Source organism: Felis catus, chromosome B1 (genome assembly GCF_018350175.1).
Source record: "Felis catus isolate Fca126 chromosome B1, F.catus_Fca126_mat1.0, whole genome shotgun sequence".
NCBI lineage: Eukaryota > Metazoa > Chordata > Mammalia > Carnivora > Felidae > Felis > Felis catus.
Window position 1 is genome coordinate 95,667,161 of NC_058371.1, and position 16,391 is coordinate 95,683,551.

The window sequence follows — 16,391 nt, forward strand, 5'->3', positions numbered from 1 at the left end:
TTCTTTTGTCAATCCCAGTGAGTATTCTTATGATTGTTGCTTTAAATTCTTCATCAGGCATGTTACTTGTATCTGTTTCTGTTAGATCTCTGGCAATGGCCTTATCTTGTTCTTTCATTTGGGATAAATTCCTCCTCCTTGGCATTTTATCTAAGTTTCTGCTTTCTTCTCTGTGTTAAAAAAGGCAATATGTCACCTGCTCCTGAAACTACTGACCTTATGAAGAAGAGGTCATGTAGTGCCCAGGGCTTTGTGCCTTAGTATCTCCAGTGTGTGCTGAGTGTGCTCTGCTATTGTGTTTTGGGCTGCGCTGTCCTTCAGACCAGTCATCTGCAGAGGCTCTCCTTGCCTGCTGTGGGCAGTGTTTGGTCCCTGACCTGAATGTGGTGAGTTTTAATGAGGTGTGCTCTGGTCTGCTTATAAAATGAGACCTGAGGTGGTGTCCACCTCCACCAGAACTGAGGCCCTGCAGAACTGTCTGGTTGGGAGATGTGGTGTAGACAGGTTTGTGCTGCTGTTCTGGGGGAAGGTCTGCCACATAGGGACTGAGACAAGCTTGACTGATGAGAAGGGCACTCCTGCCCAGAGTGTAGGGGGATGGGGTTTGGTGTAAGCAACTCAGGTTGCCAATGCCCATGCTGTGCTGCTTCCCACAGGTGGCTCTGTGTTTATGCTGAGGGGCAGGAGAAGGAAGTGGCATCAGCCAGCTTCTTTGTTCCCAGAGGCCTGCCCGTAAATGATGCCTCTCAGGGACTTGCTCTGAGAAGAGCAAATAATCTCCCTACTGTGTGCCATAGGTGCTCTTCAGATGCCTGTTTCTCTATGCTGCCTGCCCGCAGGTTTTTTGCCTGCCTTCTCTGCCAGGAACAGAGGAGTGCCCTCTGCGCTCTATCCCAGCCAAGCCTGCCAACCTTTAAAACCCCATGCTTTAAGCCTCACTGGTTGCAAGAACTCACAAAATTCAGCCCCTATCATTTTCTAAGCCAATGACTTTGGGGAAATATTCTCCTAGTGTATTCCCCTATGTACTCCACTGTCCCTCACCCTTCTGCTTGACCGTGGCTCCCTCAGCAGCACCCATGATCCATTTTTCCCCTAAACTGCATCTCTGCACTTTCTACCTTCTTCAATGTGGCCTCTTCACTCCCTTTAGTTATGGAGTTTGTTCTGTCAGTCTTCAGGTTGATTTATGGCATATTTAGGATGATTTGATACTTATCTAATTGTGTTTGTAGGACAAGACGAGCCTAGGGTCCTCCTGCTCTGCAGCCATGTTCGTTTCTGCTAATCAAATCTTAGTTAATATTTAGTATTATTGTTTATTTTTTATCAAATTTGTTTTTCTAAAAAAACTTTTTGACTTATAAAATTATGTACATAAGCAGACATGTATCTAAGACATTTGCATGTAAAATAGTATAAACATATAGTTGTTAAACTTCCTTCATAAATAAAATTAGGATTATTCTTATTGCTTCCTTTAAAGGTTTTACAAGTCTGAATATTTGAAAGGACTGACAAAACTCCACAGAGTAGACTCATATAAGGCTTTTATTTAAATGCAAAAGATACCATGCAGTTTAAAAAGAAAGAAAGAAAGAAAGAAAGAAAGAAAGAAAGAAAGAAAGAAAGAAAGAAAGAAAGAAAGAAAGAAAGAAAAGAAAGCATAAACAGGCATAGAGAGGGCACAGGTGACATTCAGCCACAAGCACCCCTAGGATCTTTAGACAATGGCACACTTTGTCTCCAGAAGATTGAACTACCAAGATGCATGTTTTTTTTTGCCGCTCTGATCACATAGTCCATCCCAGCTATCTAACCAGTACCAAATGAAAACCATCAGTTAAAATCCTGTTTGGGGATTACCAGGTGATTTTCAGACTTTAAGCAGCACGTCATAAATCCCACTTTTCATTTCCTGGCTAACAGTTAGGGTTAGACATGCATGTATCCCAGTACTTTTTCAGCTATAATCTAGCTATACCACATAGGTCATGACAATTGAAATTCTAAAATAGGGCAAAATTATGATGATAGTTTGCATTTGTATAAACTACAATTAGTTTATAAAAGTGCTTTAATATGCATTACCTTATTTGAACTTTATGGGAATTCTGTGAGCTATACAGGAAAATTGTTATTAATCTGGATTTTATAGCTGCAATTCTGAGACTCAAGAGGTTAAGTGATTGGCCCAGTTTACATGTCTTTTGTGGTGGTAGAGTAAGGTACAGAAGATAGACCTTAACAATTTGTATTCTACAATGTTTTTTAGTATTTCATGCAAAAAATAGAAAGAACTATTCACTTCTTGTAAAATAAGGTAGGAATGAATATATATATATATGACTACTACTTATTTTTCTCTCAAGCATAGTTTTTTGTGTTCTAGGGAAATTAGTATAACAAATGCTTTCTGTATATTTTTCCTTTAATGAGTTTAGATTTCTTAAATCCTTTTTTTTTTTTTAATTTATAACCAAGTTAGTTAACATATAGTGTAATAATGATTTCAGGAATAGAATTCATTGATTCATCACTTACATATAACAGCCAGTGCTCAACCCAACACATGTCCTTAATGCCTCTCACCCATTTAGCCCATCCCCCCATCCAGCACCCCTCCAGCAACCCTGTTCATCCTCCATATTTAAGAGTCTCTTATGGTTTGTCTCCCTCTCTGTTGTTGTATTATTTTTGCTTTCCTTCCCTTATGTTCATCTGTTTTGTACCTTAAATTCCATGTATGAGTGAAGTCATATGATATTTGTCTTTCTCTGACTGATTTCCCTTAGAATAATATACTCTAGTTCCGTCCAAGTTGATGTAAATGGCAAGATTTCATTCTTTTTGGTCACTGAGAAATATTCCATTGTCTATAGATACCATATCTTCTTTACCCATCATCAGTCGATGCATATTTCGGTTCTTTCCATACTTTGGCTATTGTCGATAGTGCTGCTGTAAACATTGGGGTGCATGTGCCCCTTCGAATCAGTATTTTTGTGTCCTTTGGATACAGATACCTAGTAGTGCAATTGCTGGGTTGTAGGGTAGTTCTATTTTTAACTTTTTGAGGAACCTGCATACTGTTTCCCAGAGGGGCTGCACCAGTTTGCATTCCCACCAGCAGTGCAAAAGGGTTCCTCTTTCTCCACATCATCGCCAACATCTGTTGTGGCCTGAATTGTTAACTTTAGCCATTCTGACAGGTGTGAGGTGGTATCTCATTGTGGTTTTGATTTGTGTTTTCCTGTTAATGAGTGATGCTGAGCATCTTTTCATGTGTCTGTTAGCCATCTGGATGTCTTTTTTGGGAAAGTGCCTGTTCGTGTCTTTTGTCCATTTCTTCACTGGATTGTTTGTTTTCTGGGTGTTGAGTTTGAGAAGTTCTTTATAGATTTCGGATACTAACCCTTTATCTGATATGCCCTTTGCAAATATCTTCTCCCATTCTGTTGGCTGCCTTTTAGTTTTGCTGATTGTTCCCTTCACTGTGCAGAAGCTTTTTACTTTGATGAGGTCCCAATACTTCATTTTGTTTTTGTTTCCCTTGCCTCCAGAGACATGTCAAGTAAAAAGTTGCTGTGGCCAAGGTCAAAGAGGTTGTTACCTGTTTTCTCCTCTAGAATTTTGATGGCTTCCTATCTCACGTTTAGGTCTTTTGTCCGTTTTGAATTTATTTTTGTGTGTGGTGTAAGAAAGTGGTCTCGGTTCATTCTTCTGCATGTGGCTGTCCAGTTTTCCCAACAGCACTTGCTGAAGAGACTGTCTTTTTTCCATTGGATACTCCTTCCTGCTTTGTCAAAGATTAGTTGGCCATATGTTTGTGGATCCATCTCTGGGTTCTGGGTTCTGTTCCATTGATCTGTGTGTCTGTTTTTGTGCCAGTACCACAGTCTTGATGATTAACAGCTTTGTGAAATAGCTTGAAGTCTGGAAATGTGACGCCTCCAGTTTTGGTTTCCTTTTTCAGGATTGCTTTGCCTATTTGAGGTCTTTTCTGATTCCATACAAATTTTAGGATTGTTTGTTCTACCACTGGGAAGAATGCTGGTGTGATTTTGATAGGGATTGCTCCTTTTAATGACTAAAAAAAAAAAATTCTTAAGACCAGTGCAGGAATTTTTTTCTTTGATTTATGTAGAAGAGAGATTTCTATTTCAAATGAGATAGTATATATTTGGAAGAGTTCATAAAATTATTATTCTAAGATTTCCACACATGAAATTGGATATGAGGGACCTAAGTTAAATGTCAAGATATAATTGTACCTGTTACTCTTTATTTCCTCCTTTTATGCTCTTTTATTCATTTATGACTCTTACTTGTCTACTATATGCCAGGCACTGTGCTTTCTCCTTAGATTTTAAAAAATAGTAAAATGTGATTTTGCCTTTAATGATCTTATATTCCATACTTTTTTTTATAAATTCACATTTCCACAAGCGAGTAGGTGTTAGTAACATACAAAGTATTATGTAATTTGCAGACTGGCATTATAGGGCCTTTTGGCTAGAAGTTAAGGAAGACTTGAAATGTGGAGATTTTGACCTATGTCTTGAAGATGATTGAGGAATGTTTCAGAAAAAGAGGAAGAAGTCTAGGCCAGTCAAACATGTAATAAAATAGACAATGATGTGTTTCAAGAAACAGTGAGTTTGTGCTCTTTTGTATTTGAAACATAAATTATGTGAAGGGAATTGGTAAAATATGGGACTTTTTGAGGCCAGGTGATGACTAACCTTTATGCCATGTAGAGGAGTTGATTGTGTGCCCAAAGAAGTAAGTAGGAAATTCAGAAAATGTTATTAAACACGAATTTTTGCCACTAGATACCTTTTATTTGCAGAGAAGATGCATTATAGAGGATGCATTAAGGAGGAGACCCACAGTGAAGCCTTCACTTTGGAAAGTAGTGGAATAGTTGTGGGAAGTAATGATGGGGCCAAAGGTTGGGCCATGAAGTGGAAATGGAATACAATTGAAAGATAATTTTAGAATTAGAATCATTAGGAAAATTAGAATCAGGAGACCATCTATTTGGGGTTTTGGTCTTTGAATTTGGCCAACCACTTCCTTGTTGTTGGACGTGAGATAGCTGAGACAGTCTTGTTATCAAGTGAATTGCATTAGGCCTACATTACTAGTTAGTGACAGAACTGGGTTCGTGACTCTAGGATTTTCCATATTGCACCCTATTCTGATTGTGTCTCTAACCAATAGTTTTTTTTTTTCTTAATCATGCCATAACCTTGCATTTGTTTATAGTTTATAGTGTACTTAATGTACATTATCTATTTTGTCTTGTTCAGCAACCTATGAAATAAATAGAATAAGCATTATTATCCTCTATCTGAAGGTAAGAAAACCAAATCAGTGTGGGTGCTATGCTTGTTTAGAATATATCCAGTTTTATCATTGCTACCTAAATATCTTACTCCTTAAGTTTTTCCTTTCAAAATATATAGAATGTAGGAGTGCCTGGGAGGCTCAGTCAGTTAAGCGTCCTACTTTGGCTCAGGTCATGATCTCATGGTTCATGGGTTCAAGCCCCACTTCAGGCTCTGTGCTGACAGATCAGAGCCTGGAGCCTGCTTTGGATTCTCTGTCTCATCTCTCTGCCCCTTCCCTACTCATGCTCTGTCTCTATGTCTCTCAAAAATAAACATAAAAAAATTTTCTTAAATGAATAAACATTTTTAAAAAATAAAAGTATATGGCATGTTATAACTGGTAGATTCATTTATTAATACATTTATTAGTTGCTGTCCTGAAATTATCTTTAAACTTAAAGTAGATTTTAAATGTGTTGGTTTAAGGTGGTCTTGGTTTTAGCTTTGTTGTTTGGTGATCCATTTTGCAAGTAGAAAGGTCTGTTTCATGTCTGATAAATTCAGATTTTTATAAATTGGATTTATTTTTTATTAAAAAAAATTTTTTAATGTTAATTTTTGAGAGAGAGAGAGAGAGACAGAGCATGAGCGGGGGAGGGAGACACAGAATCCGAGGCAGGCTCCAGGCTCCGAACTGCCAGCACAGAGCCCATTGTGGGGCTCAAACCCACCAACCATGAGATCATGACCTGAGCCGAAGTCGGACGCTTAACCGACTGAGCCACCCAGGCGCCCCATAAATTGGATTTATTTAAAAATAAAAACATTTCTCTAAAATGCTTAATTTTATATTCTTGAGACCACTTTTTGTAGACAGTTTCTGTTAAATACCAGTTTCATGTTTAATTTGTGAATCCTTGGGCAAGTTGGTAAATCTCTGTCAACTTCACTCTCTTGACTTTCGTTTGATAGAATAGTCTCAATAGTACTTAATTCACAGAGAGAGTTAATTATATTAGTGAGATGATTGCAAAGAATTTAGGACAGTTCCTGGTATATAATGATTATCTGATACATTTTAGCTATTATTAGATTTTTATTTCCTATTGTTTTATGCCAATCAGAATGTAATTATAAATACTGTTAGCCAAAAGTAAATCAGTTAACATTTATTATGAATTTTCCATCAAATAGTTTTTTTAGGTTCAACAGCACTAATATGATTTATATTTAATACCTACATAAACTATAATTAACAAATAAATATGGTCAGTTCCTATACTAAAGTAGTTTTGTTCCTAAAAATGTATTTTTTTTTTACATAACCCAGGTGTTTTGTATTCATACTTAGTGCTTAATTGGTAGGATATTAAAAATATTTTTTATCTGTTTCAGAAAGTGTCTCTATCCTAATATCTTTTTCTATGGGGAGTCAAGATACTGAAACTTGATAGTAACAGAACATTCAATAAACTTGTTATTTTTGTCCTTTGCCACTAAATTTCTGAAAACATTAATAACTATTATACTATCTCAAGACAAATATTTGAATTCATTATGTTTGGTGGCTCTATAATACGTCTGGTGTTTAAGGAATGATTAAGGCACTGAAGCTTTGGTTCATTTTTATAGAAAAGCCAATCAGTGATACTTCTTCAACTCTATAAATTCAAGAAATTACCATAGCTATATTCTACTTAATACTGTCATTCTTGTTAGGTAATTTATTAAGATGATAAAGTACTTTTTCATGAAATATGAATCATTTGAGTATGAAATATAATTTTTCCAAATAAAGTAGTAATAACTCTCACTTTATACCCTTGCCCTTTAGTGATATTTTTCCTTTTCACTCTCTTCCACATGCATTTTATTAGTAATAAAGGGCTCTTTTAGTATCTACCTCTTAGATCCATTTTTAGGTGCACAAGAGTTAGTACTGATTTTATCATATTTGGATTTCTTTTCTAATACTTTTAATTATTTATGGTCTGTGAAAAGTGTTTATTAATTTAATTTCTATTTTAGGCAAGCCAAGTTAGATCTGAGAAGTGCAGCAGCAAAAGTGGATGAGTTAACCAAAGTAACTGAAGATCTTCAAGGACAGATGCAAAAGAAGGTATTTGCCTCTTTTTAGGGCAATTGGTAGCCTATAGCTTAGTTTTCTATGAATTTTGTTATTAAACTATTTTGGATTAGGTACTGAAGACAATTGCTGGAAAATGAATTAAAAATCATTTTGAGGGGTGCCTGAGTGGCTCAGGCGGTTGGGCGTCTGACTTTGGCTCAGGGAATGATCTCACGGTCTGTTGGTTTGAGCTCCGCATCGGACTCTTTGCTGACAGCTTAGAGCCTGGAGCTGCTTCGGGTCTGTGTCTCCCTCTCTCTCTGCCCCTCTCCTGCTTGCACGCTCTTTCTCTCTCTCTCTCTTTCAAAAATAAACATTAAAAAAAATTCTGTTGCCCTAAATATGAAATGTGAAATTAGGAAGCTAAAGTATAATTTTGGAGATAACTTCTTTCCATTTACTTTATCCTGAGTTAATAAAACAGTAATCATTCATAAACACATCATTACTAAAAGACATATTAATGCAAGATCAAATTTGATTAATTGGGAATATGTAAATGAAGAGAAGCGTTTAATACTACATTTTGTATTATTTTTAGAAATACTTATTGGCATAAGAAATTGTTTTTTTTATGTGTAATAAGGACATTTCACGAGAGTCAAGGAATGGTCAGGCTTTAGATTTAGATGGGTCTAATTATTAAAAAGTCTAGCTCTGGTACTTACTAGCTGTGTAACTTCTCTAAGCCTTATTTCTTAATCTGTAAAAGTTGCTTACATATTTCTAGTAATGGTAGATTCATGAAAGACTTGCAAAACTTCCCATAGATAACAGTTATGAAAATTGGATACATTCTTTCAAACACTGGAACATGTCCCAAAACAGAAAGACACTGAAAGAGGTGTGAATTATAAGTTTTTTAATTTCTGACCTGAGAGTTTCACCAATCCCCATAGTTGTGACTTGAGAAAACAACAGGTTTATATGGACTTAAAATGGCCAAAATCAATGTTTAAGGCTGGAAAAGCAGTTGAAAATTTGAAGAAAAATTATTAGCAGCAAAATAAACACAAAAAAGAGAGAGACCTAAATTCTGAGTACAAACTCTGACCAAATCCGTGTCTAACAGCCAGACTATGCATAGTGGAGTGGGAGAGGGAGTCCAGTGAAGAAGTAGGCAGTAGACCTGAAAGCAATCTACTCTTGAAAGATAGAGCTGTATGGAACTAGATATTTGAGTTTGCTGCTTTCTGTAATTGAGTGCATTCCTGAAATGTGTGCTATTCAGGCAACAGAAAGCTGAAGACTTAATGTTTGAAGTATCAAAAGACAGAGCCCAGAGCAGCTAGAAATTACAGAGGAATCTATAATAGCGACAAAATCATGAAGAGAATGAGTCCTTCCTCTGCCCAAACTTGACAGATCCTCATATTAGGCAGGTACAGGAGAATTTCTAGGAAGCCTAGTTCAAAAACAAACAGTGGAAAGAAATAAGTGATCAGAGTTGGCAGCTGCTCCTACCGTAGGGGAAACATTTCAGAGTTTGCACCTAAGCAAGATAATTGCCTACTCACAAAAAAGCCAGTAATGCTCAACAAAATAGAATCCAATGTATTATCTATATTATCCAGTTTTCAACCAAAACTTCCTTGACAGGAAAGTGTGACTGACAGAGTTGGGGTCGGGGAAACAGTCCATAGAAACTCACTCTTAGCAGGCCCAGCTCTTAGATTCAGCAGGCAAAGACTTCAAATAATCTGTTATAAATGTGTTCAAAGAATTAAATTACAGTAAAATAAGGTTTCAGTGAAGGAGCAGAAAGAGATTTTTTACTGAGAAATAGAAAATAATTTTAAAAATAGAAATCTTGGAGTTTAGGGGTGCCAGGATGGCTCACTTGGTTAAGCATCCAATTCTTGGTTTTGGCTCAGGTCATGATCTCATGGTTTCATGAGTCCGAGCCCCGCATCAGGCTCTACACCTGCTTGGGATTCTCTGTCTCCCTCTCCTTCCGCCTCTCCCTGACTCATGCTGTCTCTGTCTCTCTCAAAATAAATAAGCTTAAAAAAAAAAAAAAAAGACATTCCGGAGATCAAAAGTATAACAACCAAAATAAAAATTTTATTAGATGGTTCAAGAATAGATTGGGAAAAGCAGAAGAAATAAGCAATGAACTTGAAGAAAGATCAACATAAATTTTCCTGTCCAAAAAACAGAATTTAAAACGTGGAAGAAAAGTGAACAAGTCCTCAGAGATCTATGTGAAAATATGAAGCAAGCCAACAAGAGTGTAATTGGAATTGTGGAAGGGAGGGAAACAGAAAAGATATCTAAAGAAATAATAGCTGAAAACTTCCAAAATTTGGTGGTAAACAGGTAAGATAAACACAAAGAAAATTACTTCTAGACACATCATGACAACGCTGACAACCAGTTATAAAGCTAAAACTTGAAAGCAGCAACAGAAAAATGGCATGAACATGGGAACAGTGATAAGAGTAATGGCTGCCTTCTAATTAAGAAATGTGGAAGCAGAAGGAGTTCAAGATGGTAGAGTAGCATGGAAGCTCTCATCTTGTCTCGAGGGTGAAACGCAAATACATCACCACCAAGCCATTTTGCACATCTAGGAAACTGAGGTTTAACACAACAATCTGCATAACTGGAGCCACAGAACTCGACAGGTATGTGGTGTGGAGGGGTAGACTGAGGGAAAGAACAGCCACGAAGGGTAGGAAGCTGTTTTTGCAGAGGACAGGGAAAAGCAGGGGAGAGTGTGGCGCCTAGGGAAAAGTACTCCCCCTGAAAGTAGCTGGAGAGAAAGACAAAGAGTGAAAACTCTCACAAGGGGCTGAATAAGAAATCTGTTCCCCAAAATGACTTATGGGGAGAAAGGAGAGGGTTTCAATACCATTAGGGTTCTATAAACATTAGAGCACAAAGTCTGAAATTCCAGAGCCCAGTGCTGGGTGGTGGTCTGGTGAGGAAAAAGGTCAAATCCCCAGAAGAAGGCAATGGGGTCTGAGGGGTCCATGTGCTACACGGAGCGAAGTGGTTCCCTGCTTGAAGAGCATTAGGTAGGGTCCATACAGCCTCCCCACAGGCAAAGGTCCCAGCGGACCCCGGAGAGCAGCCACCTTTGCTGGTATTGAGACAGACACCAGAGTGCAGTGAAACCTGGTACCAGCTGTGTGTTTGAATTGCCACAATCTCAGAACCTCTCCTGCTGCGCAATAACACAGTCGTTTTCTCAGGTAAGCTGGTGCCCAGCCATTGATCAGTGAGACCCTGCCTGAGAGAGTTGAAGCAGGTCCAAGCCCCAGGGTTCTCTGAAGTGAGGGATTTTAAAACACAGCCATGTCTGCGATAAAACTATGGAGGGAGGTGCTGCCTGGCAGGCTGACAATTTGGACACAGGATAAAGGCACAGAGTAGACAGAGATCTAAGACAAAGGAGGGGTACTTGATCATAGGTTGGTTAGAATGCAGAGTTCCTGTGCCAGACTAGGAAGCTAGGTGAAGCCATTTCCACCATTCCTGTATACATGCATGTGTGCATACTAGCCACACTGATCCACCCCATTAAGTTAAGCAGCGCCACCTAGTGGAGAATGGAGCCGTTACACTAAGCCCCGCCCAGCTGTGCCCTCCCAACACATCCCCTAGAAGACCAGCACAAGTCTCTGAATGCTTTATAGAGTGTTTCATAGTTCTAGAGGAAACTGGATGTAACTTCATTCAGGTTTCATTCTGTTTGCTGGTTCATATACTTGTTTGTTTTCTTCTGTCTTTGTTTAAATTGGTTTTTTTCTTTGTTTTTTTCCTCCTTTTCCTTTTCTCACATACAGTAAGAGAAAATTTTATTTTTATTTTATTTTTTCTTAAAAAATTTAATTTTTTATTTTATTGTAAATTTTCTATTTCACTTTATTTCATTTTCTTCTATTTTATTTACATTTTTTTAATTTCTAAATTTTATCTTACCTTTTTTTTCTCTCTTTCCTTTTTTTTCTATAGTCTATCACGCTTCTTTCCAGAAGCAGACCAAACATACCTAGGATTTAGCTTCCTTTATTTGACTTTTTGTTTTGTTTTTAATTTTTTAATTTTTATTTTTTATTTCGTTAATTTTTTCTTCCTCCAAAATGACCAAATGAAGGAATTCACCACAAAAGAAAGAACAGGAAAAAATGATAGCCCGGGGCTTAATCAATACAGATATAAGCAAGATGTCTGAACTAGAATTTAGAACCACAATAACAGGAAGGCTAGCTGGGGTTTAAAAAGCATTGAATCCTATCTATGGGGGAAAAAAATAAGTAAAATCTAGTCAGGATGAAATTAAAAATGCTACAACAAAGATGCAGTCTCTAATGGATGCCACAGTGGCAAGGATGGACAAGCAGAGCAGCAAATCAGTGATACAGAAGACAGAATTATGGAGAATAATGAAGGAGAAAAATAGAGGGGAACAAAGGCAAGAGAGAACGATGCAGGACTTCGAGAATTTAGTGACTTATTAAAAAGGAATAACATCCAAATCATAGGAGTCCCAGAAGGTGAAGAGAGAGAAAAGGGACAGAGGGTTATGTGAGCACATTACAGTGGAAAACTTGCCTAATCTGGGATAGGACATAGACATCAAAATCCAAGAAGCACAAAAAACTCCCATTAGAGTCAACAGAAACCAATCATCACCAAGGGATATCTTAGTCAATTCATAAGATAAACAGACAAGGAAAGAATTATGAAAGCAGAGAGGGAAAAAAAGTCCTTAGCCTATAAGGGAAGACAGATTAGATTCACAGCAGACCTATCCAGAGAAACTTGGCAGGCCAGAAAGGAGTGGCAGGATATATTCAATATGCTGAATCAGAAAATTATGCAGCCAAGAAATCTTTATCCAGAAAGGCCATCATTCAAAATAGAAGGAGGGATAAAGAGTTTCCCAGACAAAAACTGAAGGAGTTTGTGACCACTAAACCACTAAATTTTAAGGGGGAGTCTTTGGAGAAAAGATGAACCAAAACAAAAAAGATCAAAAGCAACAAAGACTACAAAGGATCAGAGAGTATCACCAGAAACTCCCAACTTCACAGGAAACGTAATGGCACCAAATTCATATCTTTTTGTACTCACTCTTAATGTCAGTGGACTAAATGCTTCAATCAAAAGACGTAGGGTATCAGAATGGATAAGAAAACAAGACACATCTATATAGATAAGAAAAGACACATGTATATTTCAATACAGATTGAAAGTGGGGATGGTGAACCATCTGTCATGCTAATGGTCGCCAAAAGAAAGCTGGAGTAGCCATACTTAGACAAACTAGATTTTAAAATAAAGACTGTAACAGAGAGATGAAGAAGAGCTTTATATCATAAGAGGTCTATCCACCAAGAAGATATAACAGTTGTAAACATTTATGCTCCAAAGGTGAAAGCACCCAAATATATAACTCAGTTAATCACAAACATAAAGAAACTCATTGATAATAATACCATAAATTGTAGGGGACTTCAACACCCCACTTACAACAATGGACAGATCATCTAAGCAGAAAATCAACGAAGAGACAATGGCTTTGAATGACTGGACCAGATGGACTTAACAGATATATTCAGAATAATTCATCCTAAATCAGCAGAATACACATTATTCTCGAATGCACATGGAATATTCTCCAAACTAGATCACATAGTAGAGCACAAATCAGCCCTCAACAAGTTCAAAAAGATCAAGATCATACCTTGCATATTTTCAGACCACAACGCTATAAAACTTGAAATCAACCACAAGAAAAAATTTGGAAAGACCACGCATACTTGGAGATTAGAGAAATCCAACTACAGAATGAATGGGTTAACCAAGAAATAAAGAGGAAATTAAAAAGTATCTGGAGGCCAATAAAAATGAAAACACAAAAGCCCTGGGTTGTAGGAAAGGCAGTCATAAGAGGGATAATCCAGGCCTTCCTAAAAGGAAGGAAGGTCTCAAATACACAGCCTAACCTTACACCTTAAAGACCTGGAAAAAGAACTGCAAATAAAACCCAAAAACAGCAGAAGAAGAAAAATAATAAAGGTTAGAGCAGAAATCAGTGATATCAAAATCAAAGAAATAGTAGAACAGATCAGTGAAACCAGGAGCTGATTCTTTGAAAGAATCACAAAATTGATAAAATCCTAACCAGATCGATCAAAATGAAAAAGCAAAGGACCCAAGTAAATAAAATCATGAATGAAAGAGGAGAGATCACAACCAACACCACAGAAATACAATAATATGAGACTATTATGAGCAATTATATGCCAACAAACTGGTCAATCTGGAAGAAATGGACAAAGTCCTACAAACCTATACCTACCAAAACTGAAACAGGAAGAAATAGAAGATTTGAACAGACCCATAACCAGTAAAGAAATGAAATCAGTAATTAAAAATCTCCCAACAAATAGTCTTGGGCTGGATGGCTTTCCAGGGGAATTCTACCAAACATTTAAAGAAGAGTTAACACTGATTGTTTTAAAGCTGCTCCAAAATATAGAAATGGAAGGAAAACTTCCAAACTCCTTCCACAAGGCCAGAATTACCTTGATTCCAAAACCAGATAAAGACCCCACTAAAAAGGAGAACTACAGACCAATTCCTCTGATGAATACGGATGCAAAAATTCTCAACAAGATACTAGTCAACTGGATCCAACAACACATTAAAAGAATTATTCACTACGATCACTGGGATTTATTCCTGGGATCCAGGGCTGGTTCAAAATCTGCAAATCAGTCATTGTGCTAAATCATATTAATAAAACAAAGGATAGGAAACACATGATCCTCTCAATAGTGCAAAAAAAAAAACTATTTGACAAAATACAGCCTCATTTTTTTGATAAAAACCCTCAAAGTAGGGATTTAAGGATCATACTTCAAGATCATAAAAGCCATATATGAAAAACCCACTGCTAATATCATCCTCAATTGGGAAAAACTGAGACTTTCCCCTAAGGTCAGGAACACGACAAGGATGTCCACTCTCACCACTGTTATTTAATGTAGTGTTGGAAGTCCTAGCCTCAGCAGTTAGACAATGCAAAATAATAAAAGGCATCCAAATAGGCAGGGAGGAAGTCAAATTTCACTCTTCATAGACAGTATGATACTCTATGTGGAAAACCCAAAAGACTCCACCAAAAAACTGCTAGAACTGAGCCAGAAATTCAGCAAAGTCCCAGTATATAAATTCAATGTACGGAAATTGCTTGCATGAAGCAGCAGAACAAGAAGTCAAGGGATCGATCCCATTTACAATTGCACGAAAAACCATAAAATATCTAGGAATAAACCTAATCAAAGAGGTGAAAAATCTATACACAGAAAACTATGGAGAGGTTATGGAAGAAATGGAAGAAGACACAGAACAGTGGAAAAACATTCCATGCTCATGGATTGGAAGAACAAATATTGTTAAAATGTTGATTCTGTCTAAGCAATCTACACGTGCAATGTAATCACTATCAAAATCACACCAGCATTCTTCCCAGTGGTAGAACAAACAATCCTAAAATTTGTATGGAATCAGAAAAGACCTCAAATAGGCAAAGCAATCCTGAAAAAGGAAACCAAAGCTGGAGGCGTCACATTTCCAGACTTCAAGCTATTTCACAAAGCTGTTAATCATCAAGACTGTGGTACTGGCACAAAAACAGACACACAGATCAATGGAACAGAACCCAGAACCCAGAGATGGATCCACAAACATATGGCCAACTAATCTTTGACAAAGCAGGAAGGAGTATCCAATGGAAAAAAGACAGTCTCTTCAGCAAGTGCTGTTGGGAAAACTGGACAGCCACATGCAGAAGAATGAACCGAGACCACTTTCTTACACCACACACAAAAATAAATTCAAAACGGACAAAAGACCTAAACGTGAGATAGGAAGCCATCAAAATTCTAGAGGAGAAAACAGGTAACAACCTCTTTGACCTTGGCCACAGCAACTTTTTACTTGACATGTCTCTGGAGGCAAGGGAAACAAAAACAAAATGAAGTATTGGGACCTCATCAAAGTAAAAAGCTTCTGCACAGTGAAGGGAACAATCAGCAAAACTAAAAGGCAGCCAACAGAATGGGAGAAGATATTTGCAAAGGGCATATCAGATAAAGGGTTAGTATCCGAAATCTATAAAGAACTTCTCAAACTCAACACCCAGAAAACAAACAATCCAGTGAAGAAATGGACAAAAGACACGAACAGGCACTTTCCCAAAAAAGACATCCAGATGGCTAACAGACACATGAAAAGATGCTCAGCATCACTCATTAACAGGAAAACACAAATCAAAACCACAATGAGATACCACCTCACACCTGTCAGAATGGCTAAAGTTAACAATTCAGGCCACAACAGATGTTGGCGATGATGTGGAGAAAGAGGAACCCTTTTGCACTGCTGGTGGGAATGCAAACTGGTGCAGCCCCTCTGGGAAACAGTATGCAGGTTCCTCAAAAAGTTAAAAATAGAACTACCCTACAACCCAGCAATTGCACTACTAGGTATCTGTATCCAAAGGACACAAAAATACTGATTCGAAGGGGCACATGCACCCCAATGTTTACAGCAGCACTATCGACAATAGCCAAAGTATGGAAAGAACCGAAATATGCATCGACTGATGATGGGTAAAGAAGATATGGTATCTATAGACAATGGAATATTTCTCAGTGACCAAAAAGAATGAAATCTTGCCATTTACATCAACTTGGACGGAACTAGAGTATATTATTCTAAGGGAAATCAGTCAGAGAAAGACAAATATCATATGACTTCACTCATACATGGAATTTAAGGTACAAAACAGATGAACATAAGGGAAGGAAAGCAAAAATAATACAACAACAGAGAGGGAGACAAACCATAAGAGACTCTTAAATATGGAGGATGAACAGGGTTGCTGGAGGGGTGCTGGATGGGGGGAT

At 37.5% G+C, this 16,391-nt stretch overlaps 1 protein-coding gene across 6 annotated transcripts in view; it reads left to right on the forward strand.

The window, feature by feature from the left end:
• SCLT1 (sodium channel and clathrin linker 1) overlaps window positions 1–16,391 on the forward strand; it is a 226,360-nt gene that overhangs the window by 101,418 nt on the left and 108,551 nt on the right. For all 6 annotated transcript variants that reach the window (XM_006930868.4, XM_045055874.1, XM_045055873.1 and 3 more), the window contains one exon: window positions 7,365–7,455. In XM_006930868.4, coding sequence (XP_006930930.2) covers window positions 7,365–7,455 — 91 coding nt within the window. The remainder of the gene's footprint in view (window positions 1–7,364; window positions 7,456–16,391) is intronic.